Source organism: Dermacentor silvarum, chromosome 9 (genome assembly GCF_013339745.2).
Source record: "Dermacentor silvarum isolate Dsil-2018 chromosome 9, BIME_Dsil_1.4, whole genome shotgun sequence".
Taxonomy (NCBI): domain Eukaryota; kingdom Metazoa; phylum Arthropoda; class Arachnida; order Ixodida; family Ixodidae; genus Dermacentor; species Dermacentor silvarum.
Window position 1 is genome coordinate 67,400,170 of NC_051162.1, and position 26,186 is coordinate 67,426,355.

Here is a 26,186-nt window from a genome sequence, read left to right on the forward strand (position 1 = left end):
ATTACACATTCCAGTAGTGATATATAAACGCAGTGTCTACTTCAGACGAGAGCGGCGCTAGCGTTTACTTGCAGAAAGCGAAGCAGTGTCGAGTGCAGAAATATTTAGGCCCTCGCACAGTACACTGTGAAAGACAAAAAAAAGGAGGAAAACAAGAAAGCTTACGCCCACTTGAGGCGTATACTAGTATTGTCCCCAAACAATATACCTCATCGGTCTTGCTTGCGTTCCCCTTGCTAACTCTCTGTTCCCTGCTACTTGAAAACGCGTATGCCGTGTGGGACCTGGAAGTACCGAGTGCTCAGCGTTAAAGAAATGCAAGCCGCGCAAGGTAGATGACGATTACTGTTATAGCCAGGATAAGCCGCAAAGGACGCGAAGAGCTGCTGGAAAGTCTGGTTCACAGGGGCATAGTATTTCACTGTTCTCGTTGCGGCGTGTGAACTTATTTCAGCAATTATGTCATAAAATGACAGGGAAAGTAGTAACAGGATCGCATTCGCTATGTAGGTCATGTAAAGGTACCTGTGTCTCTATAGTGAACCAAAATCGGCGCAGGGGAGTGTGGCCTTGAATCGAAAGTGTCCATTCTATTCACAAATGAATCACAAGCTAAGAACACATACAAGTGACCGGCGCATAATGCCCGCTTCAAGGCTCACGATGTGTGTCGTGACTAACAAAAGAACAATCGAATCTATGTTTCGGTTCCTCTGACAAACCTTTGTACAAAGAAAGAACTGCCTAGCATGGTTGTTAACGCTATCCGCTTCGCAAATAACATCCCAATGTTGGAAGCGCGAAGGGAAAAACGATTTAGCTGCTGGTAGAACAAAGGAAGCTTCAAAGGAGCCTTGCTTACAGAGCTGGACACATACTTCTTTTTATTGCGCTAAAAATTGTAAGGGCAGCCAAGCCTTGTTCCTGCCTTTGCTGCTACCACGGTGACCCCGAGTGCTATAGTGCGTGCGCAGCCCAGCCCGCTATGCCAACTGGGCCCGCACGTGGTATGCTGGAGGCCAAGTAATCTATTTGCGGCTGCGAGAGTGATCTGAGAAGGCTAGTCGTTTGACATGTAGGCTGCCTGCGTGCACAGTGTAGGAGGTCACGTGATCGAGATCGCGCTACCATAAGCGCATAAGGGGGCCCCCTTATGCGCTTACGGTAGCGTGGTCCCGTATGCCACGTCATTAAGTTCACGACATCTGTGGCGGGTGCCGAGACAAAAGACGAGCTAACATCATCATCATCATTATAGTTATTATCATAAGCAGTAGTGCCCCAAGTTGGGCTAGTTGGTTGAAGAAGTAGCAGCAGTATGCCATCAAAGTAGCAGCAGTATCACATCACCTAGTTGTCTCACGTCCACGACTGCGCTTCTATTCTCCAGGCGCCCATTCTGTAACTATAATATACCGCTGGTTATCCGCCCACGTGTTACATGACCTGTCGAGCTCCATTTTGTCCTCTTGATCTCAAAGTGGCATATTGGCTAGCTCCGCTTGCTGTCTAATTCAGACCACTCTTTTCCTATTCCTTAACATTGCGCGCTGCAGTACTTCGCCCTTACCGCGGATCGTAAACCTTTCAATTTACGTTTCATAATCTCTACCAAATATGGCACCCTTCGCACCCACGAAGGTAGTCGGCATGCACGCGTGGGCTCGCGGCCGACCATAGTTCACCCTTTGGGATGTCTCTCGACAATGACGTTTCCACCAAACATACGTTTTTCTGCCAAGGGTGCCTTGTAGTGAATTTAACTAAAGTTTCTTGTTACACAGTTTTTCATTTTGTACTTTTATGATTGGCACCTTTTCTGTGATAGCCGTACAACGCTGGACTTGAGATGGTGCAGCTCAGTGGTTGTCTCATTTCCAGTAGTTGAAATTATTTAGAAGCCCTCCCCAACGGCTTTGCTGGCAGCCTCACTGTAGCGTTTGGAATGTCGAACTGAATATTGCAATAAATCAGTGCGTTCGTATTTCTCCCTGTAGGCTTTAGAGGTGATAAGGTGTCACAGTTTTCTCGATACGGGTGCTGTTTTCCTTCGATATGTCGGGAAGACAGCACATCCTGGACCAATATTGGTGGACATTCGCATCGTAAAAGAAGGACTACGTCATCTGAGCACCCGCACAACAGGAAAACTGCAAGTTCTAATGAGGACGCTCTGATTGAGTACCCACAGCAGGACCAGCAGGAGATCTATCACAGTTATTGAAATGCTTTAGATGGACGTACTTTTTTAATGCAAAAAAGTGCTTGAACCCTGGTATAGCGTCGACAAGCAGAGATTAGCTCTGGAAACTCTACGGGTTGTTTCTCGTAGACAACAATTTCATAGATTTTTCGTGAAGAGTTGTTTTTTAAGCCCTTCTATGATTTCTATATGCTGCCATCACCTGTTTGTGCTTTTGTTGTTATGTTGTTCGTGTAGTCTTACAACCTTTATCTTAAGTTTTCTACAATTTCATCATGACTCACGGACGTGATCTGTTAGTGTAAGGACATTTTGCTAAAGACTGTTGACACTATTATGCAATTTCAATAGCTTCATTGTAGGTTTTCTGAGTAAGCCTTTCTAGATGGCCTGCCCTCAATGTCGCTAGACTTCTCAGGCGTCACATCTAATAAAGAAGAAGCTCTGCTGTGTTTGCCACATTGTTATCTTCTCGAAATAGTATCACCATTTTGCCACGGTTGCTTCCCTCAGCAATTTTTTCTTCGAGGTTCGACTCTCGTGGAAGTATGCGATGAGCCAGAGGAATTGCGCAGCTCCAGGCTACGCCAGCACTGAAATAAAACAGGCCGTCGTAGCTTCCGAGCTTGTCCTTGCAATATCCTGGAAATAGGTGGCAAGAGAAACGAAAGCATAATGTTGAAAGATGCACATGAAATATGTTAACAATGATTTCTAATAAAACGCTGCTAGCAAGTGTAACACACTTAGGCGTGACATTTGTACAGAATATGTCCGGCGTCATAACTGAGACACTGCAGTCAAAACAAGAGAATTACCTGGAGAGAATAGGAGTACTGAGCAAAAAAAAAAAAAAAAAGAAATTGTGGGGACGCTTATTCTTCGCCTTTAAGACTGGAACGCGACAGCATTCACAGATCCCTGGCTGCTTATCAGGCTTGCCGGCAACTACAGCTTTCTTTTTATAGCGAAGCTATATACCTCTGCCAACCAACGGTTCTTTCGTGTGCCGAGCAAAAAAATTCCGCCAAAGTGGGCCGATCATGGGGATAGTGCAGAACGGGTCCAAGCTCATTGGCACATACCAGGGACGAAAAAGAGAGAAAGAGAGGAAGAAAGAGAGAAATAAAGAGAGAGCGCGAAAGAAGGAAGGAGGGAGAGAGATAGAAAGAAATAAAGAGAGAAAGAAAGATCGCGAGAAAGAGAGAGGGAGAAAGAAAGAGAAAATCACTACGAACGTGAGAGAAAGAAAGGTAAAGAAAGCGAGAAAGAGAGAAAGAAAGAAATAGAGAGAGAAACAAAGATAGATAGAGAGAAAGAGAGAGAAAAAGAGAGAGAAAGAAAGAAAGAGAACGAGAGAAAATCACCAGGACAGTTAGAGAAACAAAACAAGAGAGAAAGGAAAAATAGATATAGAAAAAGAGAAAGAGAGAAAGAAATAAGAGAGGGGAAGAGAGAGAAAGAGAGAGAAAGATAGATGGAGAGAAAGAGAGAGAGGAAGAAAGAAAATCACCACGAAGGTCAGATACACACACGACAAGCTTCGCTTACCCCAATTTCCTCGACAGGGGAAGGGCTGGTGATTTTCTCCCCAACTTCGCCTCCGCATGCGGCTACCCAGGAGGCGAGCGCCATCCGAATGGTATTTTTGCAAGGAGCTACCACTGCGCGTCGTTGTATGAGTGGTAGAAGTGATGATGGAAAAGGGACTTGTGTTCGAGTTTCCGCGTAAGAGAATTATGTTTTCTCCTACAACAAAATTACAATCCCATGCTATCGCGTCTGTAGGTTGTGGTTACGTCGTTCTTTGAGAGTCTTCCGACGCATTCTACTTGAAGAAATTCGATTAGTTCGCCAGCGCCTCTGCGCCACGTGGAGGTGCCTGCGTGGCCGGGGTGGTTCGGGGTGATTTTCTTGGCGGCGGACGCCGTGACCGACCGCAACGCCGGATTTTCTGCGACATGGGGTCTTTAACGCTATCGCGCTAAAAGCTTCACTGTGTGTCACATTAAGAACTGCCTGCTTCGTTACGAGGGCCAAATAGCAGGCCCTCTTTATTATTTTCAACACATAACCATGAAACGCCTGTGACTACTTTTTTCCCCCGAAAGTTGTAACAAATTGAAGGATATTCCGCTTCCTTGCAAAAGCGCCAAGTGATCATTTGATCGTTTTGAAAATGTGCCTATACACCACCTATGCGTGTTCTTTGGTACGAACTTTCTGAGAGAGTATTTTCTACTTCGTTTCAAGGTTGTAATAACGTGATTTTCCTTCTTTTTTGAGTGTTTTGCTCACAGGCTAGCCTAATATTTGTGAATGCTTTACTACAAAACTTGGAAGAACCATCCTTACTCTGTTTAATTTTCGCGCAATAATGAATACCAATTTACAAAAGTCTCGCGTGTTTAAGGGACGCCTGAAACACCCACGATAACAAAAATAACAATCGCGTGCTCTTCACGGAACTTTTCCAGTTCCTCCTTCTCTCCCCATGACGCCAACAGTGTCATGCGCGTGTCGTCACCCGGGTCAAAGCTGTCGAACAGTGAACGCAAGTTCTGATCCATCTGCTAGCTGGCCTTTGTCATGCACTTCTTGCACGCCCACACTTCCTGGTCGTCTTGCTTCCCGGTCGTGCGCAATGAAATGATTTTGTCTCTTCTAGGGTGTTTTCCACTGTACGTGGGCCGGCACCAGCGTGCAGCCGAAAAGCGCAGTGTCCTCATAAGCGGCATTTGATGGAGCTGGCAAGCAGGAAAAAAAAAAAAAAAACACGCGAGCATCACGTTTGACTGGCTCAGTGCCCACATATCTTCTACGGAAGTAGACGACCAGGACGAGATAGCACAAGTAGAGAGAGTATAGCGATGGCTAGCGAGAAACCCCTAACTTAAGAAAACCCTTCGTCACCATCGAGCTCAGCCTGGTTTAGGACCCTTTAAAGATGGACGTCGTTACGCGAGGCTAATCGTTCCAAGTACAACGCTTGTTTGCTCTCACTTTGCTTGTCAGCGAGTTATAAAGAACTAAATAAAGGGGACGCTGCCTCAAACGGCCCTTGTGGGGTGCAAGGAAGCGAAAATGAAATACAGTGACAGAAGACCGCAATTGTTTCCTTTTAGCGGAGGCTTCCGCATGACGCAGTATTGAAAGTGGACGAAGGAACTGTTGCTGAATTCACCAGTCAGGTATTGGCAGCGCTGACATGACAAAAAAAATCATAAGACATCCAAGAATTTCCATATCATTCTGGCTTGGCAACGGTTTCATATCCGTAGTTAGTGAAATTCTGCCCTCCTAACGTACGCGTAAAGCCATGGGCGCTGCGTTTTCTCAAGAATACTCATAGGTTCCCTGGCGGAATCGATGTATTAGGTCATCTCTGTAGGCTGGGCGACAGTACTCGGAATTCGTGGGGAAATGTACTAATATGAACTGTAATATCATATGGCAGCTACAGGCATTAGCTTGGAGGTGTCATACGATATTATCGCTTAAAAGCGCCCTCAGCAAGAACACAATAGCGCTCGGCGCGAGCTACCCGTTTTCTAGGTAGCTTGATAACCCCAAATTGCTTAAGTATATGAACTTCTTCACAAATATTGCAATATGCAACTTCTGTCAAACAAAAAATGAAGTATTCAGGTGCAAACTTGCAGAAATGAAAACCATGCCAATAAGTTGACACTTTCGTGCGAGTTGTGCGGATGAAAACTCTCAATGGTCAATTATTCATTCATGTTTTCGTAACACCACTGCTACAGAGTTGCGGATTCCAGGCTATGTCGGCGGCGCAGGTGTGTGAGAGCTAATGACGAGGAAAAAATATATAATAATAAAAAATGAAATGGATCATCGTAATATACGGCCCCGCGTAGGCGCAGCACTCTTTAGCTGCAGGCCTGCACAGTAAGTGTAAATATCCCGGTGGCACAGCTGTCAGCTCCGCCCAAATGAATAATTGTACACGAATAGGCACCCACCACTTCTTAACTTAGTCTGTCCTTAACGCTGTTGGCAAAACGAGCAGATCATTATTCTTCAGTTACATGCATTGGTACGTAACCGACCTGGCCAAGGACCAAGCTCTTACCGATCATGAGTGGCCTCTCGAGCAGCGCAAACGCAGCCACGAAATTGGCAGCGCCCATGCACAGGCCGAAGGTTACCGGATCGACGAGCTCCCCGCAAAGCACGAAAATGTGCGTCACAGCCACTCCGTTGCACGACCCGGAGACCGCCGAGAGCGCCGCCAGCGCAGGGTAGGACGTGAAGAGCGTCATAAGCAGATGCGCGATGCCGTTCGTTGTTAGGCTCAGGACCATCATGGAGCTCTTCCTCAGAAGACCTTTGTCGGTTATGGGCCCCGACAAAAATCTGGACACGAGATCGGGGGCCGTTATGAACGTGACCAGCGAGACGGCGTCCCACTTGGGTATGCCACGCTCCATCGCAGCGTCCACTACTACCGTGAGAAGCGTGGTGTTTAAGTACCAGATCTGACCCAAAGTATAGGCGATGACGTAGAACCTCGGATTCTTCAAGAAAGAGAGCCACTTTGCTAGAGTGGTCTGTGGAGGTTGCTGAGTCTTGGCGCTTAGAGGCCCATCCGCGGCAACCACAGCTCTTCCGCACGCAGATATCTTTTTGCATGCACTGTCATTGAGAGGCGTGTCGAGGCCTACTGTCCCGTTGCAGGGGCTCAACGAGTGGTTATCACAGCAGTTACGCACGTTATCTGCCAGTCCTCGGGCATCACCGTTGGCCTCATAAATGCATCTGTTCGCGATCTCCGAGAGGCATGTTGTTGTGGAGTTTTGCGCGCTTTTTTCCAAGTCCTGTGGTATGGCGTTTCCTCGCCAAGACGTCCTCGTGAAGAGTGCTGCCGCCGTAGAGTTCAGCATGATGGCACCGAAGACGAGGAGACCACCTTTTGTGCCGTACTTGTCGAAAAGGAACTGTATGACGGGCGGGAAGATAATGCCGCCGACCACGGAGCCTCCAATGGTGATGCCCGATGCGAGCGCCTTGTTTTTGGTGACGCTCTGGTTGACGGCGGCATAGCCCAACGTTAGCAGGGACAAACCGCACCCTGCGCACAGGAACAGGGAAATATAAATGTGGTATAGCGAAAAAAATATAACCAGTATGCATTTCTTCTATTCACAATCAAGGGCAATGAATTGTGTTCTTATCTATTTAGTGCCTGAACAGTTAGTAAGGCATGCGAGTTCTTCAGTACAACATGCTGCGCTAGTTTTTCTTGAAGGAATGTACGACAAGGTGTGTTTATCTGGTTGCTAACAAGATGATCGTGGAAAGGTGACATGCGAGGTATTAATGGGTTCTCACATGCATTTGTTTAGCCCGAGTGAAGAAATACCACACTATCTGTCTTTTGATATCACCATATTAGAGGGATTAAGGAAAGCATTCAATAGGATACCGCGTTCAGCGAGCGTGTTAACTTGGTGCCATTACGTGTAAAATTAACAAAAAAATGTTCTCCACCACCTTGAAACATGGCCCTTATGTCAAACTACGCTACTGTGACACTCGTCTAATACAGTTATTTACGATTTTTATGTTGCTTCTAAATAAAGCTGAATTTAGGCAACACCAGAAAAGGGTATATAACTGGCAACCGACTTATGCTTTATGGTTTTAAATGCATAACGGCTCATTCAGACTAGGCCAACACAACACCCATATGGGTCTGCCGAGTGTTGGCGACTGTTTGATATGACCTAGCTCTAGCTGGCTCGGTAGTGGCTGTACGTGATTGTTCGTGCGGCGGAACACGCACGCAGCCCACGCACCCTATTTTGAAGGTAATATACGGCGTATGCAAAGAAAGAGATGGCTGGAGGCTTCGAGCCCCCTGTGTCTACGCACGCCTACAGTTCTGTAGGTCGTGTGACCTCGACTTTCCGAGACACAGTGAAATCAGAAGCCGCACTAAGCGTCTGCTTCCCACTGCCGGCGCTCTTTATCACGCCAGCGTTGTGACACTGAGTGTTAATTTCGTCGTCGTCGAGACAGATCTGTTCATGCCTGCCTGTGCGACCGTGACACCACCCTTGTTCTATTAATGAGTGAGCGAAATTTTACTGCAATTTGTACGACCGATAAAACTACGAACGTTTTTTTGTTTCGCCTTTCAAGTGGAGCTGGGTCTTCCCCGATTATTTTTCCGCCTTGTGGTCGGCACTAATTGAACTTTAATGTTTCTTTATCTTCGCGATTAATAATGTAATCGGTTTCAAATCCCCATTATATAGCAGCAAAAAGTGCACAGGCAATCTTACATTTAGCTGTCCTTATTTATGCTTTGAGAGGTTCAATAAAGGGCGTTCGCGAACGGTTGTTCCCGAAAAATTGTCCCTCATTTTGTTTATAGCCGACTAAGCCGAAACCAGCAGTTTATGAATTCCATTCTTGATGATATCCAGAAAGACAAGAAAACTATTTATGTTTTTCTCTATTTGGCAAACTTACTAGTTATCATTACTGACCATGCAAGACTCCCAGGGTTAAAATGAGGAAGGGCACCCCGTTGGCGAAGTAGCTGGCACACACCGGAAGGGAAGCAAGAAAGCAGCCTACAACCAGGAGTGTCGATATCTGAAAGTGCTGAGCAAGAATTCCCGAGATAGGACCTGCAAAGAAGCATTGACATTCCACTCCGCAAGCGAAGAAGGTACCTTTTGCTGTTCAACATTGATTTAAGGTGTCACTGTCAAAATATTTGCTTGATATTTTTCTTAGAAAAAGGATATCTCAAAAACGTCATCACTTCTTAAGTTAGTATCTATCACTAAGTACCATGTTACGAACCTAAAATAGGAGACACTTATTTGTGTAAGTACTACGGTTAGATACCAAAAGCAGCATTTTTTATCACGCACACAAAGTAACCGTGTCCTCTGGTATGTGATGTTGGAAATCCATTTTATTGTGCCTAAACATAATTACATAGAATAAACATTGTGTCGAGGGTGACTATGTTCAAACTGCATACTGGATTTTCATGCCATCACGTCGTATTCGAAAAGTAGTTAACAATTCATTTTCGCATTCTGTGAAAATGGTATAGATCATATACTATAGTGTCAAGAGACAGAAATTGAAGAGAGGAAAGGCAAGGGTGTTTACCAGATCTGCTTCCGGTTTACTACCCTGAGCTGGGAAAGCGCGTATAGGTATAAATAGAGGGCGAGAGGGAGAGAGACATAAACAGCACTACTTGTGCCCACACTTGTAGGCGCGCAGAAAGTCTATAAACGTTTGCAGAAACCTCTCGACTTGACCTGCTTCAGTGATGCCCTCGCTGACTTTGGTGCCGGCGACGCGCACGGATATGGTTCAAGGATATTTGTTTCAGAAAGTGGCCTACAACCCAGTCGGTTTATTACTAACTGGAGTGCTTGCCGCAGCATGTCGCATTGGGGTCAAAGAGACAAAATCCGCTCAAAAGTTTCTGTGGTTACACAAACATCCCACATGCGCGTGCCACCCATTCTAATGCAGAATAAGAAAGCCTTTATATACCACCTCGAGCCAGAAGCTGCATAGCAATGTGTCATCACAGGGGGTAATTTTTGATTTGTAGTTTGGAGCCTGTATGAAGTATATGAAAACGACAATTGGAGAAGTTAGGACAAGACCAATATAAGTTAGCTGTAGCTCTAACCATGAAATAGTTTCCATGTCGGTTTTTCATAGGGGGATGGTAACCATTCTGGCTTCTTCACGGGCGCAATGTGCGGCATCGCCGGAGAGCTTATTGACATACCAGGAATGCTTGTATGTCAAGGCAGCAAAGGAAATATTTTTTCGCTCCCCTACTCAAGAGCTTGATGGTGGTCCTCTCTTCTCTCATGTACCAGGCGCTGATGAATCCTGTACTATATGGCAAATTGCAAATACTGAAGTGCTGCCTATACGAGCGATTGGCGAGGTTGCTTTTGTAATAGGTATTTTGCAGCAGCACTCAGTGCAGCAACTTGTTTCCGTTAGTGTTTTTTTTTCTTCTAGAACAGCTTGAATTTGACCGTAGTTTGGGCAGTTTCAAAGACAACGGAATCTGTAGAGACGCTGTATGAGACTGACCCATCATTGTAGATATGTTTTATTTGGCTATATGTAATTTGTTTCGATGCTATTTTTGGGTACCTGGCTTTCTTCGTTACCTCTGCAAATTTTATGCGCACCTGAATCTGTGGAAGACACCATAAGAAAATGAATTCCTTGCTGGTTGTGTGTATAATGAAGAAAGACAACCTTGACGGGTGACGATAACTTCCGGAAATGTAGCACGTGATCTCTGCGAAGGCAAACGGTCCAAATGGTTATCGGGGACGCGGAAAATATACCCAACTGACGCCTTCAGAAAACCCACAGTAACCTTTATTGGACCGGATGACCTTTGAGGAGAAACGATGGTGCAGATGGTGAATGTCACAAAACCAGGAAGTCCGAAGCACATGCGCCGCAATGCCTCGTCCCGTAAGCTCTACAACGAGCGAACGTTGAAGTTGCACGGGTTGGACAGCACTGGAAGACTGTAGCCTAAAAGCTCTAGAAAAAGAGCTCACTGTAACGTAAACTTAGAATACAGATTTTCCTCATCTTCTCCCGCCCCTGATTCTCAGTACATGGGCTATCGAGGAGTCTCTTTTCAGATACGCGCAATAGAGGATGAAAAATTTGCCCACCTATTACGCCTAAGAATCCGTTAGCCTGTCTCTCCTCTCTCCGTTAGCCTGTCTCTCCGTTAGTAGAGACTGAGCATGGCGTCATGGGTTTACATGTGAAGGCAATGTACGGGCAAAATGTGCAGGTAAAGTTTACGGACGATGGGATCTCAGATAACGCTAAATATCCGAGCAGTCTTTAAAGTAGCCAGTAAAACTGCATATCGCAATGTTCTTTGCATATACCAGTAGAGGCTGGAGATGGGAATACCAGGCTGCGTTTTGAGGCTGCGGAGATATTCAGTTTTTTTTTTGTCGGATGCCTTGGTCCGTAAACTTTTTTGGTCGACAGTACATGTACGTGCACGTCTTTGTGGATACGCATACCGTCAAGCCTTTTATTCAAAGGCATGCTAATGTCAGAGTTGCTACCCGTGCACGCACCTGAAGTCGCGTAACCGCATAAGTCTAGAAGCAAATGTCCTCTGCACATATTGAAAAACACACTGTCACTGGTAAAACTTCACCGAGACCATGAGGGTCACACTGAAGAAAGCGAGGCCTAATACTCTCTTGTGAGAGAGAGATAAAACTTTATTGTGTCCATGATGTCTGGGGGAGGCGGGGGTTGAGAGACTAAACCTCGGGCCTCTCCTTCCTCAGACCGCGGCCAGCCCTTGCTTTCTGGAAGCGTCTTCGGCCATCCGGACGGCCCAGAGCCTCTCTTCTGGGTCTAAGCGGAGCAGCAAAGTCTCCCGCTGCTCGGCCGTAGTTATGATGCGTGTAGTGTTAGTGCGGTGGGTGTAGCTTTCAGGCATGCCCAGATGATGCGATCGAGGTCAGCGTGGGCCTCACAGGCTTTGCAGAGTGGGGAGTATGTATCGGGTTAAATTCGATGGTATAGCAAGGGGTTTGGGAAAGTGCGCGTCTGAAGTAGTCACCAAGTGGTGGATTGTGATTTAATCAGTGTTTTGTGTGCTCTTGTGAAGCACGCAGCGCTACATATAATCTACAGCTGCTGGCTCACCTTTGGTTGGCATAATTATTATTGTCAATTTTCTGAGTAAACGTATACGGTAACAATACGATTAAACCATGTTAATACCACACCACACGCACCTGTCTTGCTATCACGGATACATATCGTAACACACCGTAAAAAACGTACTATAAATAATTAGTTTCCATTAAGTGATCTTGCACCCGATAAACAAACGACTAAGTGATACTTTTGCTGGCCGCTCCAAAGTACACTGCTTTTTCAGCGAGGGCCGCTCCTAGTCTTTTTTAGTGATGTCCTGCGGGCATTGCATAATGAAATCTGAACGTGCCATGCGTGCACGTGCGTTCTCCATATCACTGTTTCGCTGTTTCACAACAGCGATGTGAACAACTCGAACAGAGTAAGAACCGGCGCACGCAATTTGAAGGTGCCGCTTATTTCACAATTTCACCAATTGCTGTAAGGCTTGAAGGCAATGCTCAATGTAATGTACTGGCGATCTAAGAAGAACGTGACGAATAAACTGAAGTCAGAACGGAATTAAAATTTTGGCAGGAACGGTAAAAACGTAATACATTGGCTCATAGAGGAACTTACTAGTGTTGTTTACTTGAATATGACGAGCCGTGCACCATTACCAACAGTGAAAACAAATGAAAATATTTATTCTCCTTCATTGAAAGGAGAATAAATATTTTTTTATTTATGTAATTTTTGTTTGAATGGATTAGCTCGTGTTTTATTTGTTCATAATCCTTCATTTGAAGAAATATATGGTGGCATAATTGATTCAGCAGACAAAACAAATTACTCCATCTCCCGCTAAAGGGAACCATGTGTGGATGCGAAGCAGCGGGGAGATGGTTAGCTTGAGCGGGAGATGGTTTCGCGGCAGCGGCCCGAGCGCTCATCGCGGCGCTACACAGAAGAGAGATTGAGGCGCGCGCGCTCCGTCATTTTCATACCGCGGGACTATACACCACCTGTCGTGCGCGCCGCTCCGGATTCCTAGAGGAGAGAAAGGGGGAGCGTAGGAGAGAAGTTAGTGGGGGAGGGTAATGCGCATGCGCTGTGGGGGTGTGGCACGCAGGCTACGCTCCGTACAGTAGAGGATTCCTAGAGGAGAGAAAGGGGAGCGTAGGAGAGGAGAGTGAGGGCGAGGGGACGCGCATGCGCTGTGGGAGCGTGGGACGCCGCGGGACGGACAGACAAAGCCCCCGCCATAAGCTGCTTCGCATCTAAAAATATTGCACTTGGGCTCGCTTGACTGCGTGGTACCGATGTTTACTACAGAAACAAGGGTCAAGCCGTGGGGAATGGTCAAGTTGAAAACACTATATGTGCAGGAGCAGATGAGTGGCGAAAACGGTTGGGACTGAGGTAGCTAGAAGTCTTTGTCTTGGAATCCAAGACAATAATCTGTGTGTCGGAAGTGCATTATCTCACTGACATTCGCTGCAGCCCCTGAGATGTGTTTGGGGATGCTACTTATCTTCAGGAACTGTTCAGTCCTCGACGGTACGGTGCGTCGTAATAATGCACGCAGCAGCGCCAAGTGTCCTAGCATATGCAATGGGAATTCCACGTTGCATGACAACTGGTCTACGAAATGGTAAAGAAATGCAGCAGTACCTTTCCAAATCTGCTTTAAAGAAGCCTTGACCCATGCCAACGGTGTTTACTGTAGCGCTAAAGAAAAAAGATCGTCCTTTCATATCGTCCTATGCAACATATGAGGTTCTGAGACCAACTTAGGCGCTATTAAAGAGAACGAACAAGAGGAACCTCGTAGAACAGAGCGTTCCTTTGTATGTCATAGCCTTCGAAAATGCACCAACTGAGCCAGTTGTCTTTAATTGCTCAGGAGGTTTCATTAGATGCATCCGCTTACACCACAAGCCGCAATCCTAAGAACCGCTATAGCAATTCGCGCATGTTGGCCGACGTTAAATATGGAAAACCACGAGAACCACGAAGCCCTAGTAAGTACGCTTTCCTTCTTCGTCTGTATTACTTTTATCAGTTGACACTGGCAATGTGTGCAGGCGCTAGTGTTTCGTAATTTCCTTTACTTCTGTGTTCTTGCAAATACGCGTATTTTCGTATCGAATTTTGGGTGGTATTCCGCGCATTCTGTAGGTATTTCTTCGATTTGACCAAAGTGTTTAATTAGGCACTGTGTGGTTTGCATTTTTCAATCTTCCTACTAAGGTTTTAGTAGGTGGACCCAACAATGAAAACGGCACATTTATGCCATTATCAGTAAAATAACAAAGAAACTTCGTTGGGAGCTTTTTGTACTAAATATGTGGGAGAAGAAAAGTGAACTGTCAAACGCACCGCAAAAAGGGTCCGAGCGAAACGCAGAAAAGTTGGACATCATTCAGGTGCTGTCAAAGGGATAATTTTTCGCAGCATTCTGTAATGGCTCTTCTCATTTTCCCTCCTTAATCGCCAGTATCGGCCACTCACTGCGACGTTGTGATAAGAAATTAAACCAATGGAAAAAATAATCTTTAGGTAATACCGCTATTGGTATACGTACTTCGAGACTTGATTAGCCCTGGTTTAATTTCAAGCAACCCAACCTCAGTTAAGGTTAACAATTTAGTCTGCAATAGTTCAATTCCGACGTGCTAGTACATATCGCTCACAGCCTGGGTCCAGTGCGACAGCAGCGGCACATCCGTCGAAACCACCTAACAAGGCGAATCGACAAGTTCTCTGTGCAAAGTAGCTCGGTGGACTGTGGATATCACGTTTGCCCTAAACTATCCGTACAAGGTGTGGGAAGCATGGCAGTCATGTCAAAGTACTGGCGTTATACTGGCATTATATTTTCTACAAGAGCATTTTTCGCGGTAAATGAAGCTGCTAGAGCCCTAGGTAAACCATACAAGAAAGAGTAACGAGCCTAAATGCGCCGTAAGTAATTTAATAGAATAGCCTTTATACACCTAGTTACGGTCTCGTTTCCCAGGAGGATACTGTGTCGTGACGTCATGACACAGTACGTGGTCACGTGGGAGCAAAAAATTTCGACGTTTTACCACTCGTTTCGCCTCGTTCGGTCGTCCGATATGCTGCTGCATCGGTCCTAGCAGTGAGTAGCAGCATACGAGGCGACCGAACAAGTGTCAAAAACGTCAGAATGTTCGGTGCCCTGCTCCAACATACTGTCACAGCATCTTCCCGGGAACAAATCCGAAACTTGATGTAGAAGAGCTGTTATATGAACTTCTTAACGTCGCTTTGTGGCTGGTCACAATTTTTTCTAGTGTTTAGAAATTCTAGAATTTCACTTGACGCAAGAAATGAATAGTAGACAATATCATGTCAGCAACCTTTTATCGTTACACTTGTAATAGTTGCATTTCACATAACAAATATTTTGTCGCCGAAGTGCACGTTGGCGTGGCTTTACCGAGAGTTCGAAACACAATGCAAACCCTGGATGTTACCCCTGGACTTCTCGTTAGCGGGCTTACTGTATTCGATGGCTAAGTGCCAAACCGTTATTCCTCCTAGAACATGGTCATGGTGACGATATAGTTGCATGTATTGGCTGCAAAAAACCGACTATATGCTGAGCTACTGTAGCATTAGAGTGTCGAACTAGGAAGTGGTCTTATGATGTGGCATTGCGCCTAGACTAAGGATACCTTCGAGACATAAAACCACATGACTGCCCATCAAAATGCTACTGCAACTCACAGTAAATTCCCAAAATAAAGGTTGTGTTTAATTGTATACAAGCTCAAGCTTTCGTCTACACTTACAAACAGTCCTACTAATAAAAATACAAACGAGACAATCTCCATTTTGAAAGGTAGATCTTTATGCCTGTGTGAATATAGCCTACCTTGACATTGGGATTTCATAGGATTTTACGAAGCACTGCCAGAACAAGAAGGGGGGAGAGAGGCAGAAGATCTTACTCCTCCACCGCGAGATGCCGGCTCTTTCGCGCTTGCAAAATTATCCCTGCTGTGAGCCCCTCTTTAAAGCTGTGCTAGATCGTCCCCTGTTACGAAGAGACAGGTAAAATTTTGCCACACTCATCGAAAGTGAAAAATTTCTTGAAAGTTTGGTTGGCTAAAAATTTAAATTGCTCGTAATTATGCGCAAGTATCAGTTATATTATACTGACAGGCAAGGCAGTAGCAGAATTTAGATACAAGGCGATATACGGCTCGAGGGGTTTGAGAAGTCAACTAAAGACTCCGTAAATGGAGGAAAAGAAGGAATATAAGCTCTGCCGCCGTTTCGAAAAACAGAGCACGGGACTTGAGGTTTTATGCGTTGCCAGTCGAGCACGAGTAATTCGTATGTAAGGCCTCTGTGATTGTGCATTAAATTCAAGAGTGCTTGTGAAAAGAAGGGCAGTAACAGTAACTTCTCCATGTAGCTTTTATTATGCCCCAATCACTAATGGCGGTACAAAGCTATTTCCGTGTACTTATCTTCTCGAAGAAAAGAAAGAAAAGTATCGCACGTTTCTGACTCCAAATAACCTTTATGATTATGGAACTCTTATCAAACTCTTATCAGCCGCTCAGCAAAAAAATTAATCATTGAATTCGTGAACAACATTTCCGGTAGAAGTGTTGTTAAGTGCAATATTAAGGTCGTCTTCGTGAAACGTTCTTGATTTTTTTACTCTTATTTCAGGATTTCAGGAAGTTGTCAGTCCTAGAGACCCCGGATTTTCGGAGCCCCATAGCCGAGATTCGGGTCCCGCAAACGAAATTACTTCGCAAGCAACTTTATCACCCTTTCACTTTAGCCTCGACCTATAAGGAAGCCGTTGCTCAGTGAAGATCGAGAAAAACCAAGTTGGTCGGAAATCACTGAGCAGCACAGACCTCTGCGTAAATACACAAATGCCGAAAGAAGCTCACAAACCTGCGAGCGTGTGTGAAATGTCAGCAGCAAGCGGAATTAGCGACTCACCTGCCGCCAAGTTGAAAACGGTAGCCAGGCATACCGGCCAGGCGGCATCTTCCCGGGACACTCCGAATGTGCTCGCAATCCCAACGTAAATGATAGCACCTGACCGCATCACGGCAAGAGTGAATACATTGATAATGGAGGCTGCCGCGACGACCACCCATCCGCGCGAGCAGCCCATCGCGAGCACAAGTATGAACCGTGTAGCTCGTTGCCCGCTTCTCTTATGCGCAAGTATGCAAAGGAGATTCAACTGCGCGAGTCGCCACTTTCGGCTACACGGACAAGCACCCCGCCTTACCCATACCCTTCCGTTGCGCTGAAATAAAAAGCTCCTTGTCGCCTCGTTCATATCTTTCCCTCCAATCCTTGCCGCGGCAAGTGGCGGCCGTCAAAAGATAGCGCTGCTTGTGTACGTCTCTTCTTTTTTTTTGTGTGTGTGTACCTCCGTTGATCTTGAGGAAAGGTTAGGCGTCTCATGTGCGGACATCCGCCATACACGCAAATATGTGTGGGATGGATGGATACAACTTTATTGAGTTTGCTTCATTGAGCAAGCTTTAACGTGACCCGGGCTTAGGTAGGTGCCCTAATTTTATCGCACCGTTTTTGTAGCGTCGTTCACGACCGAACTTCAGGGCAGTTTCTTATATCCCTTATAGATCATCTCTTTATTTATTTATTCTTTTCGTATATTAATGTTGTTAATATATAATGTGGCCTATATACAGGGGGTCCCACGTAATTTTAGCCAGACTTTAAAATTATGCAAATGCCACGTAGCTGGACAGAACCAAGGTAATGTTGTTTGCCGTCGCTTGGAGATGCATTATTTTTAGCATTCCGCCTCATTGCATAATTATTTTAAGTAATATTTCGACTTCTCAAATATTATACAAAGTAATTACATGAAACGTGGCAATGACAAAATTGTGGGGCAACATGAGCAACTCCCGACACAGCTTACTGCTGCTCAGTATGTGCTACTTAAAAGTGTTTTTCCGAGCCTGAAAGAAGCCCGAGAATGCACGCGTAAGTGCCTCGAGCGGCCAGTCGTGCGGCAATTTTACGTGTATTCGCGGGCTTCCTTAAGGCTCGGAAAAACCCTTTTATGTAGGGCGTATTGAGCAACGGAAACGTGTATCGGGGGTTTGTCATGTGACCCTGCAATTTTATCATTGCCAAGTTTCATGTAATTATAATACTTGAGAAGTTGATCTATTACTTCCAATGCCATGGCAAACAACATTACCTTGGTTCTGTCCAGCTACGATGGCATTTGCATATCTTTAAGGTTTGGCTAAAGTTGCGTGGGACACCCTGTATAAGGAAACAGTTATATACAGTCACATGAGAAAAAATGCAAATAGCCACAATAATTTATTTATTTTAACTACAGCAATGAAAATATTACCGGTAGGGAAATAAGAAAAAGAAAATCAGACTATACGGTGGAAGCAATGGAATAGGCGCACCACTCAGTGAGACTGGCAAAAAAGAACTTTTAAAGGTAGAAGATGCAAGTATGACACACATTTCAGGTATTTCGGGCTACAATGTGAGCCCCAAAATGTCAACAGTAATGCAGTACAGCCTGCGCAATAACTACGAAGAAAGAAAGACATCTGCATTATCAGTTGAAAGATGAATTCGATTGTTCTACAATGGCAATTAGGCTACTTGTACTTTAGCTAGAAGTCCCGAACAAATTTCTGCCAGATAACACTAAAAAAGGTAAATGAAATTAAATCATGGTGCTTACAGTCCCTGAACCGCACAGTGGTATTACGATGAACGCCGCAGCGAATAAGACTCCAAATATTTTGAGAACCTTGAGCTCTTTAAAGTGCGCCCTAAGCTTGGTGCGTTTTGCACATCGTGTACATTGGCTCATTAGCACAACATCCATCTATAGAACGCTTCTGTCTCTGTTCGTTGCATTTTCATCAAATTTTCCACATTTTTCTGGGACGCTGCTTGCTGCCTTGTGGCGACGGTAGCGGAGCTATCCACAGGCCCACCCAGCCTGAGGTCTGCTATGGCAAGCTCCCCGGGGAATCAACGCGCCTGAGCCAGCACCAGCGAGGTGATCAGCGAGGCTCACTGCCTTGTTTCTATGGAAGCCGAGTCAACTGCGGTGACACCCGGCCAGAGGTCAACTATGGCGAGCTCGTCGAGGAAACAGCGTTCCTGGTCTAGCACCAGCGAGGACACCGAACTGTACTCGGTCACAGGCGATGACTCGTCAGATGACAGCTTTGAGTCTGTGATGAGCGGGAAGGCCAAAAGAAGGATTATCAAGCTGTCTTCACCAGCGAGGACATTAACCATGAAGACAAAAAGTGAACGCTGGCCGCACTCCGTCCTCTTCGTGCCCGAGGACTCCTCCATCAGCCTCCGAACACTTAACAGGCAAGCTTTCTCTCTCTTTGTTCCTCGAGGGGGTCGCACCGAATGAAATAAGGAAAGCCCGATTAAACATGCGCAAGAATATCCTCGCTGTGGACGCGACAAATGGCAGCACGTTGGACAAGCTTCGGAGAATAACAGATTTGGTCGGCACCAAAGTCCGAGCGATTGTACCTTTAGACAAATCCAGCATGACGGGCATCATTTACGACATTGATTTGGACATAGGCAAACTCGGACCTGCCAATTCTCATCAAACCAGCTACCGAAGGAGTTATCATAACGCATGTGCTGCGCCTTGGTAACACCCGCTGCGTAACGTTGATATTCAAGGGCGATTCCATTCCTTCGCATGCCAAGGTTGGCCTCTTCCGACATGCTTTTCGGCCATTCGTGCCCAAGTCACTTCAGTGCCCTAACTGCATGAAGATCGGCATATCAAGGGCGTCTGTACAAAGAGTATAGTTTGTCCACGCAGCGCTGAGTCGCACACTGTGGACGCTTGCCACACAACCAATTTAAAGGGCAGCAACTGTGATGTATCCCATGATACCTCATTCAAAGACTGTCCGCAAATCAAGAGAGAAATTGCCGTTCTTAAACAAATGCTTAGAGACAGCTCATCCCACAGAGAAGCTGCTTAGACTGTACGACGCCGGCGTTATCGTCGACGCAAGCGTAGAAGACGGGGTGCTCTTCATAAGCAGACTATCCAACTCATCACCTTCGAGGGCAAGTAGATATGCAAGGGCGAAGAGGAATGAAACGGAAAAGTCAAACACCGCGGGTGACTGGCCTGCGCTTCCGCGCACATCGCCTGATTTCTGCTTCTACGCATACTTCGGTTGATCAAGTACCAAGGGTTGACCGACAGATTATACCGATGCTGTGGTCCTTAGTGAATGTCATCAAAGAACTACTGACCAGTATCGCGACTCCAACCGCTCGAAGTGGACTGCAAGTGCTGCACGCGCTGAGCCCTAGTCCTACACGCCCTGGAGTAGATTCATGGCTGGCAATCACTAGTCGTTCCGCGAAGAGGTCAGAGAAGCATCCATTATCTAGTGGAATGCGAGAGAGCTTAGATGTCGGATGCCTGACTTTCGTTAGTATGTATACTCTAACCATTTCCCAATCATCGTAATCTGTGAACCGAAGTTATCAAACCTATTCGGCTATCCGGCGACGAATCAATCATGTCCTCAACCTACAGCGACAGCAGCAAGGTCGTTGTGTTCATTCGTCAGGAGCTTACCTACGTCGTTCAGCATGTGCCGCGTCATGATGAACATCAGTATGTTTGCCTGACTGTTAAGAAGAAAAAGGTAGCCTTTATGCTGGTGGGTACCTACATATCATCATGAACCCGGTTGGATAACAAGAGACTAGAAGACATCTTGACAGCAACCCCTGGCCCATGGATTAGCACAGGAGACTTTAACGCCCATCACCCTATTTGGGGTAGCTCCAAAATTAACGTAACCGGCCGGCGACTAGCTTCATTTGCATCACACCATGGACTGTCCCTGCTTAATGATGGGAGCCCTACGTTTCTACGAGGCTCACCATACAGCAGCTGTTCAGACTTGGCGTTTGTGTCACGTCGCTGTGCTACTAATGTGAAGAGGTTTTTTGACACTGAGACGCATGGGAGTGATCGTATCCCTAGTTACGTAAGATCAAAGCGCTTCCGAACGCGCAGCGCTAACCACTACGCCACGAAGCGCACATGGACACACGCACCACGATGACAATAGACAGTTTTAGTTTAGCGTGGTTACCGGAATAGCGGTCGTACGGGAATAGCGAGATCGAAATGCGCATGCGCCGAACGCTAAACGAGCCATACCGTTTACCGTGCGCACGCTATTTCTCAGAGTTAACGTTACCGTGTTAGCGTGTTTACGTAGTGTACGTAAAACATGGCGGCGGTCCCGGCCGCCCGCTTCGAACTGAATTTGGAGTTGCTGTTGAATAATTGACTTCGTTGGTAGGAAATGACTGCGTAAATAGTTTTCGCTTACCTTCAGGCAGGATCGACAATATGTTTTTATAGATAATTTAGCGGAGTTTTCGAGATCGCTTCTCGTTTTGAACGCGCCTAAGCCTAACCAACGAAATTTTTTGCGAGACGTGAGCGCCATCTGTCGATAAAGTCGGGAGATAGGTGCGACAACGGCATATGGCCTCTGAGATGGGAGGATTTCGGAGGCTATGGTAGACAGCTTGTACTGCTTGTCTGTTTCGTTGCAGATCGACGGACATGTGAAGTAAAAATACAATGCGCTCCTGGCTTACATTGCGCTGCCTCTCGCACTTTCCGGACGCACACACACACATAGACTTAGGTGCCCTATGCATGCGAAATTCAAAGCGTAATGGAATAGCGTCCCGCACGTAAACTACGCTATCACGCTATACTAAAACTCTCTTTCTGCAAAGTTCGTTTGCGGAACGGTAACGCTATTTCCCGTAACCCCGCTATTACGCTAACGCTAAACTAAATCTGTCTATTAACGAAAGATTGCGCGTTTCTAACGCGTTTGTGCTAGCGCGTTACGGCCCGTGTAAGAAGCTGGTGTAAGACGCTGTGGCCTCTTCGCCTTACCCCCGTATTCATAAACGCTCCTCGACTTGAACTTGACTTGCCACCGCCTTGGGCAGCGCGTTCGAAACGCGTTGAAAGCGGTGGCAAGTCAAGTTCAAGTCGAGGAGCATTTATGAATGGGGGGTTATACTCTATCAGCACTCATGTGATGGCGTCGGCAAACGCGGTGCACGTTTCCGGCATGTGTAAACGGCTGCGTAAGACGGTGGCCTCTCCTCCTTACTAGAGAGTACTGCACGTTTCTAACGCGTTTGTGCTAGCGTCCCCTTAAGCTGGAGATGGTGCAATTAAAATGAAGGGCGCTGTTATAAAATAGGAATGACGTCACATATGGCGCGTGTCATTGGTGGAAGTCAATCGTTCGATTTAGTGCGGCGAGACTGGGCGAATTGCACGGAAGATTCACGGTTTACCGATGATTCCCTCCGGAGCTTCGCCCACTCATCATCATTCACCCCGTGGATATGCGTTTTTTTTACATTGAGACGCATGGGAGTGATCGTATCCCTAGTTACCTTAAGATCAGAGGTTTGGCCAGCTTTCATTCGCCAAACACAATCCGGCGAATTGGCTGGTCTACATTCGGAATACCGTGCCTAGCAGTACTTAAGATTTCCTAGAAGAACTTAGCCAAGCCTAGTGAAACCTGGAAGAGCCTAGGTCGATCTCCTGCTCCGCTGTTTACTGCAGCCTTGCAACACTAGTGCAAGCTGCCCACGTTTTTTCTTTATCTTTCTGTCTCCCCTGACCCCTTCCCCAGTGCAGGGTAGCAAACTGGATATCTACCTTCCAGTTAACCTCCCTGCCTTTCGCATCTCATTTATCTACTTATATATATATATATATATATATATATATATATATAAATTTGGAGTGCTAGCTGTTACACATCCTTGTAACAGTTACCATCTTAATAGGTGATACGGCTTTCCAGTCTCTAATACGCTGTGATTCACCATTTATATAACAAATGATATAACGTCTCACTACCGTACTTATTGTGACAGCATCTAAATTTTCCGAGGTATCCTGGAGTATATGTGTACTCATAGCGTCTCTGACCGAACATGCGCTTCTTACGAACGTCATTTACTCACATGTTTCGACTCAATTACTTGCGGAACTGTGAAGAAGTGACCAGTGGTCAGTGCCTCAGTGCCGTGGCAGGCCTTGACGCGTGGACGGTTGTTACTGATAACAGGAAAGGGGAGGGGGTTAAAGTAGGCAGGAAAACCTATCGGTCAGATATTCAGGTCATTCTACGGGTAGTAATCGCATTACAAAAGTGCCACATTGAGTTTGAAGATGTTCCAGAAATCACGTAAAATTTAAAAAAGTTGAAGTCGCAGATTTTTACCCAAACATCAGGCTTACACAAATGTGCAATGACATATTGCAGTGGTAATTAGGTGGTACGCAAATACTATACTAACTATAGGCTTCGCACTATAATCTCGGTGTCAAGATTCGCCGTCAATTGTGCATCTACTTGACAGTAAAAAAACTTACGAATAGTTCGACTAGTTGTTTAAAACACCCCTAATGCACTCGCAGCACAGGATAATCAACATAATAAAAGAGAGTGAGAAATAAACCACATGAACGTAAACGCCGGTAAATACTCAATGGGATATTGTCCCGTCCTTACTTTTTTATTTTTACAGGTACTAAGCAGAAACGTCATTTCATTGCCTTATCATGGCTTTGCTATATGAGATAGTGCTTAACACGAATTAGACATTGCCGTGCCGTAAGGCTCACGCCACAAGCGTTATGTTTACGAAAGCGCAGGTTTCGTAAGAGTTTCATTTCGAAATAAGGAACAGCGAAGAATGCAATTTTAAAGCCCTGGTTTTACATTTAAAAGCAAGCATTGCTTTCTATATGGTGGCAGGAATATCCGAGCGACGCTGTATTATTCCTGCCACACTGCACTTTGGGTTGCTGCAATAAACTCAATGCTGGATAAGTGCTGGGGTATCGTCTCTTCCCACTAAAATAGCTGCAAAAGTTGTAATGGCGTCATGTCTGACAATAAAACGGGGGAAGCCAGCAGGCACGGTTATCTTTATACAGGCAGGTGGCATAAAACTGCGAACACTATACTGATAACACGTCGTTCAGGACATTGCTGGGCGAGGGCCTTTGCCATATTGTTCTGCCCTTAGCACGTGTCCCTTGTGGGATTACATATCCAGTAAGGTTGCAGTAAGTCATTGACATTGCACAGCATGCTAGCCTGGCGTATCGCCTCTATGGTTGTTAACTTTCCAGCTCGCCACGGGTACCAGCGATGGCTCTCAGAAATAATAGCATAACGGCAGCGAATGAGACGTAGCGTCGAAGTAGGTCACAGACGCAGGTGAGAACCAGCTCGATATTGACGGTATAATCATCTCACAGTAATAAAATGAATCAGACAGTGATAAGCTGTGAGTGCATCTTTATTTGATGACGTTTTACTTCATAACCCTTCTCATATTGATGTGAGTTAGCTTTTGAGTATCATGAAGTTTTGAAGGACATGTGAGGGTGCGCCGTTTTGTTCTTGCAACAGTTCGGCGTCCTATTGTCATGAAAGACGAGCTTTGGGCGCACCACTCGTCTTCGGAGAAAGGCGGCGCGCTGCATAGGGGTTGAAAAGCATAAGAAAAGCTGATTTCGTTCTATTAAAACAAGGTCGAGCTGGTTGACAATTTTTTTTATTTTCAGTTAGTTTCGCCCTTTCAAACTGCCACAAAAAAGTTGCGCTCGTGCTATCGCTACGGATTTCTCAATCGTAGGACATTTGATAATGAAAAATGTATCCCTTCAACATAGAATGCCTAAGGCTAGCACGGACAACGGCAAATTCAAACAAGCACTGGTATCTGGCTTTACAGGACAGTGATACCCTAGAACTGGTGCCGGATGCAAGTAACGATGTCACAGCTATCGCGACAAAGAAAATTATTTCTGTTTGCCTCGTTCGCCCGTGTTCGGTTTTGTTCCTTAGTTGCACTTTTGCACTTTCTAACCCTTAGGGCACATGGTCTCGCGCAAGCGAGTTACTAGACTTCTCAGACGCTCGTACTCTCGTGAGAGGTCTTTGTGGCGTCTGAAGGTCTACATGCTGCGGTCGGTAGTGGCGCTGTGTCATGCTTGTCGGCCACCGGGTCTGACGGTTGCGGCGCACGCTCGACGCTGACGTTCTCAGTGCGTCTGTTATCGGAACACGCCGTTTCGTCTTACCGGCTCACCACAGTGAGTGGTGAGCCGCTAAGCACTCGCACAGTGCCAGAGAGGTGCATGATTTTCAAACGAACAGCAGGAGAAATATGTGGCCCCCTGCAGAAACGGGTACGGAAGAAGCGCAGCTGCTAGGACATGTCGCACTAAACGAATGCCGGGGTTTTGCGTGCCAAAACGTTGATTTGATTATGAGGCACGCCGTAGTGGGGGACTACGGATCAATTTTGACCATCAGGGGATCTTTAACATGCCCTCAATGCACGGGACAGGGGCTTTGTTGCATTTCACCCAATCGAGATGCGGCTGCCACGGCCGGGATTTGATCCGGCGACCTCGTGCTTAGCAGCACAATACCATTCAACTGTCGTTATGCCACCGTCGTCGTCAGGCTGTTGTGATTCCTTTGTAATGTCGTTTTGGTTAGCACACGGTTAGCGCATGTAAACAGAAGACGAAGTCAACATGCCAACTAGGTGGACACTTACAGAATACCCCTGTCACACGTACACTCCTGATCCGATCCGGATCGTATTTCTTTATCGCGATCAACAATGGTCGCTGCTACGCAGTCCAACGATCCGGATCGAGTTCTTATCGTTTGCTCATCGTCTGCAACTCTCAGAACTGCGTAATGCCTTGGCTACAAATGCAGATTTGAAAAATATGGTTAAATTTTGGCAATATTTCAATTTCAAAGCTTACTATATTACTGATGAAAAGGTTTTTGAACGTTTTTTATTGAGCTCCATTCACTTTTTGTTTTTAGCGTTTTCAGAATACTGCGCTGGAGGGCGCCGACGTCAGCCTGCGACCACGATCAAGAAATCGCGGTCACGATTCTGCATTCACCGTGTAGCCGCACGCGGATCCGGATTGAGCTTAATCCGGATCGCCCCCGATTGCGATCAGAAGTGCACATGTCACACCGGAATTAGAAAAGGGCTAGCTTGATGTTTACTGTCCGTCCCGCTCAGACAGTGCAAACATAGCAGCTCAATAGGAACGCTAGTATGTGCCTGCCATGGAGGAAGAAAAAAGAAAGTCGCAGTTTCGCCCGAAAGGCGAAGCATCGATTGCCATGGA

At 46.0% G+C, this 26,186-nt stretch overlaps 1 protein-coding gene across 1 annotated transcript; it reads right to left on the bottom strand.

Moving 5' to 3' along the window:
* Positions 1 to 1,244: 1,244 nt before the first annotated feature.
* LOC119463645 (monocarboxylate transporter 12-like) lies at positions 1,245 to 17,157 on the bottom strand. Its single transcript, XM_037724469.2, has 4 exons — positions 16,859 to 17,157; positions 8,722 to 8,865; positions 6,300 to 7,298; positions 1,245 to 2,845 (listed from the first exon to the last, which is right to left on the bottom strand). The coding sequence occupies exons 1-4, from the start codon at positions 17,034 to 17,036 to the stop codon at positions 2,631 to 2,633; spliced, it is 1,536 nt and encodes a 511-aa protein (XP_037580397.1). The 5' UTR covers positions 17,037 to 17,157; the 3' UTR covers positions 1,245 to 2,630.
* Positions 17,158 to 26,186: the final 9,029 nt, after the last annotated feature.

Excerpts from the sequence above, each read along its gene's own strand:
- LOC119463645 (XM_037724469.2), bottom strand. The coding sequence starts at position 17,036 with ATGGGCTGCTCGCGCGGATGGGTGGTCGTCGCGGCAGCCTCCATTATC. Across the intron at positions 8,866-16,858 it reads CGTTTTCAACTTGGCGGCAG|GTCCTATCTCGGGAATTCTT; the intron begins GTGAGTCGCTAA and ends GCTTCTTTGCAG. Across the intron at positions 2,846-6,299 it reads CGAGAGGCCACTCATGATCG|GATATTGCAAGGACAAGCTC; the intron begins GTAAGAGCTTGG and ends ACCTATTTCCAG.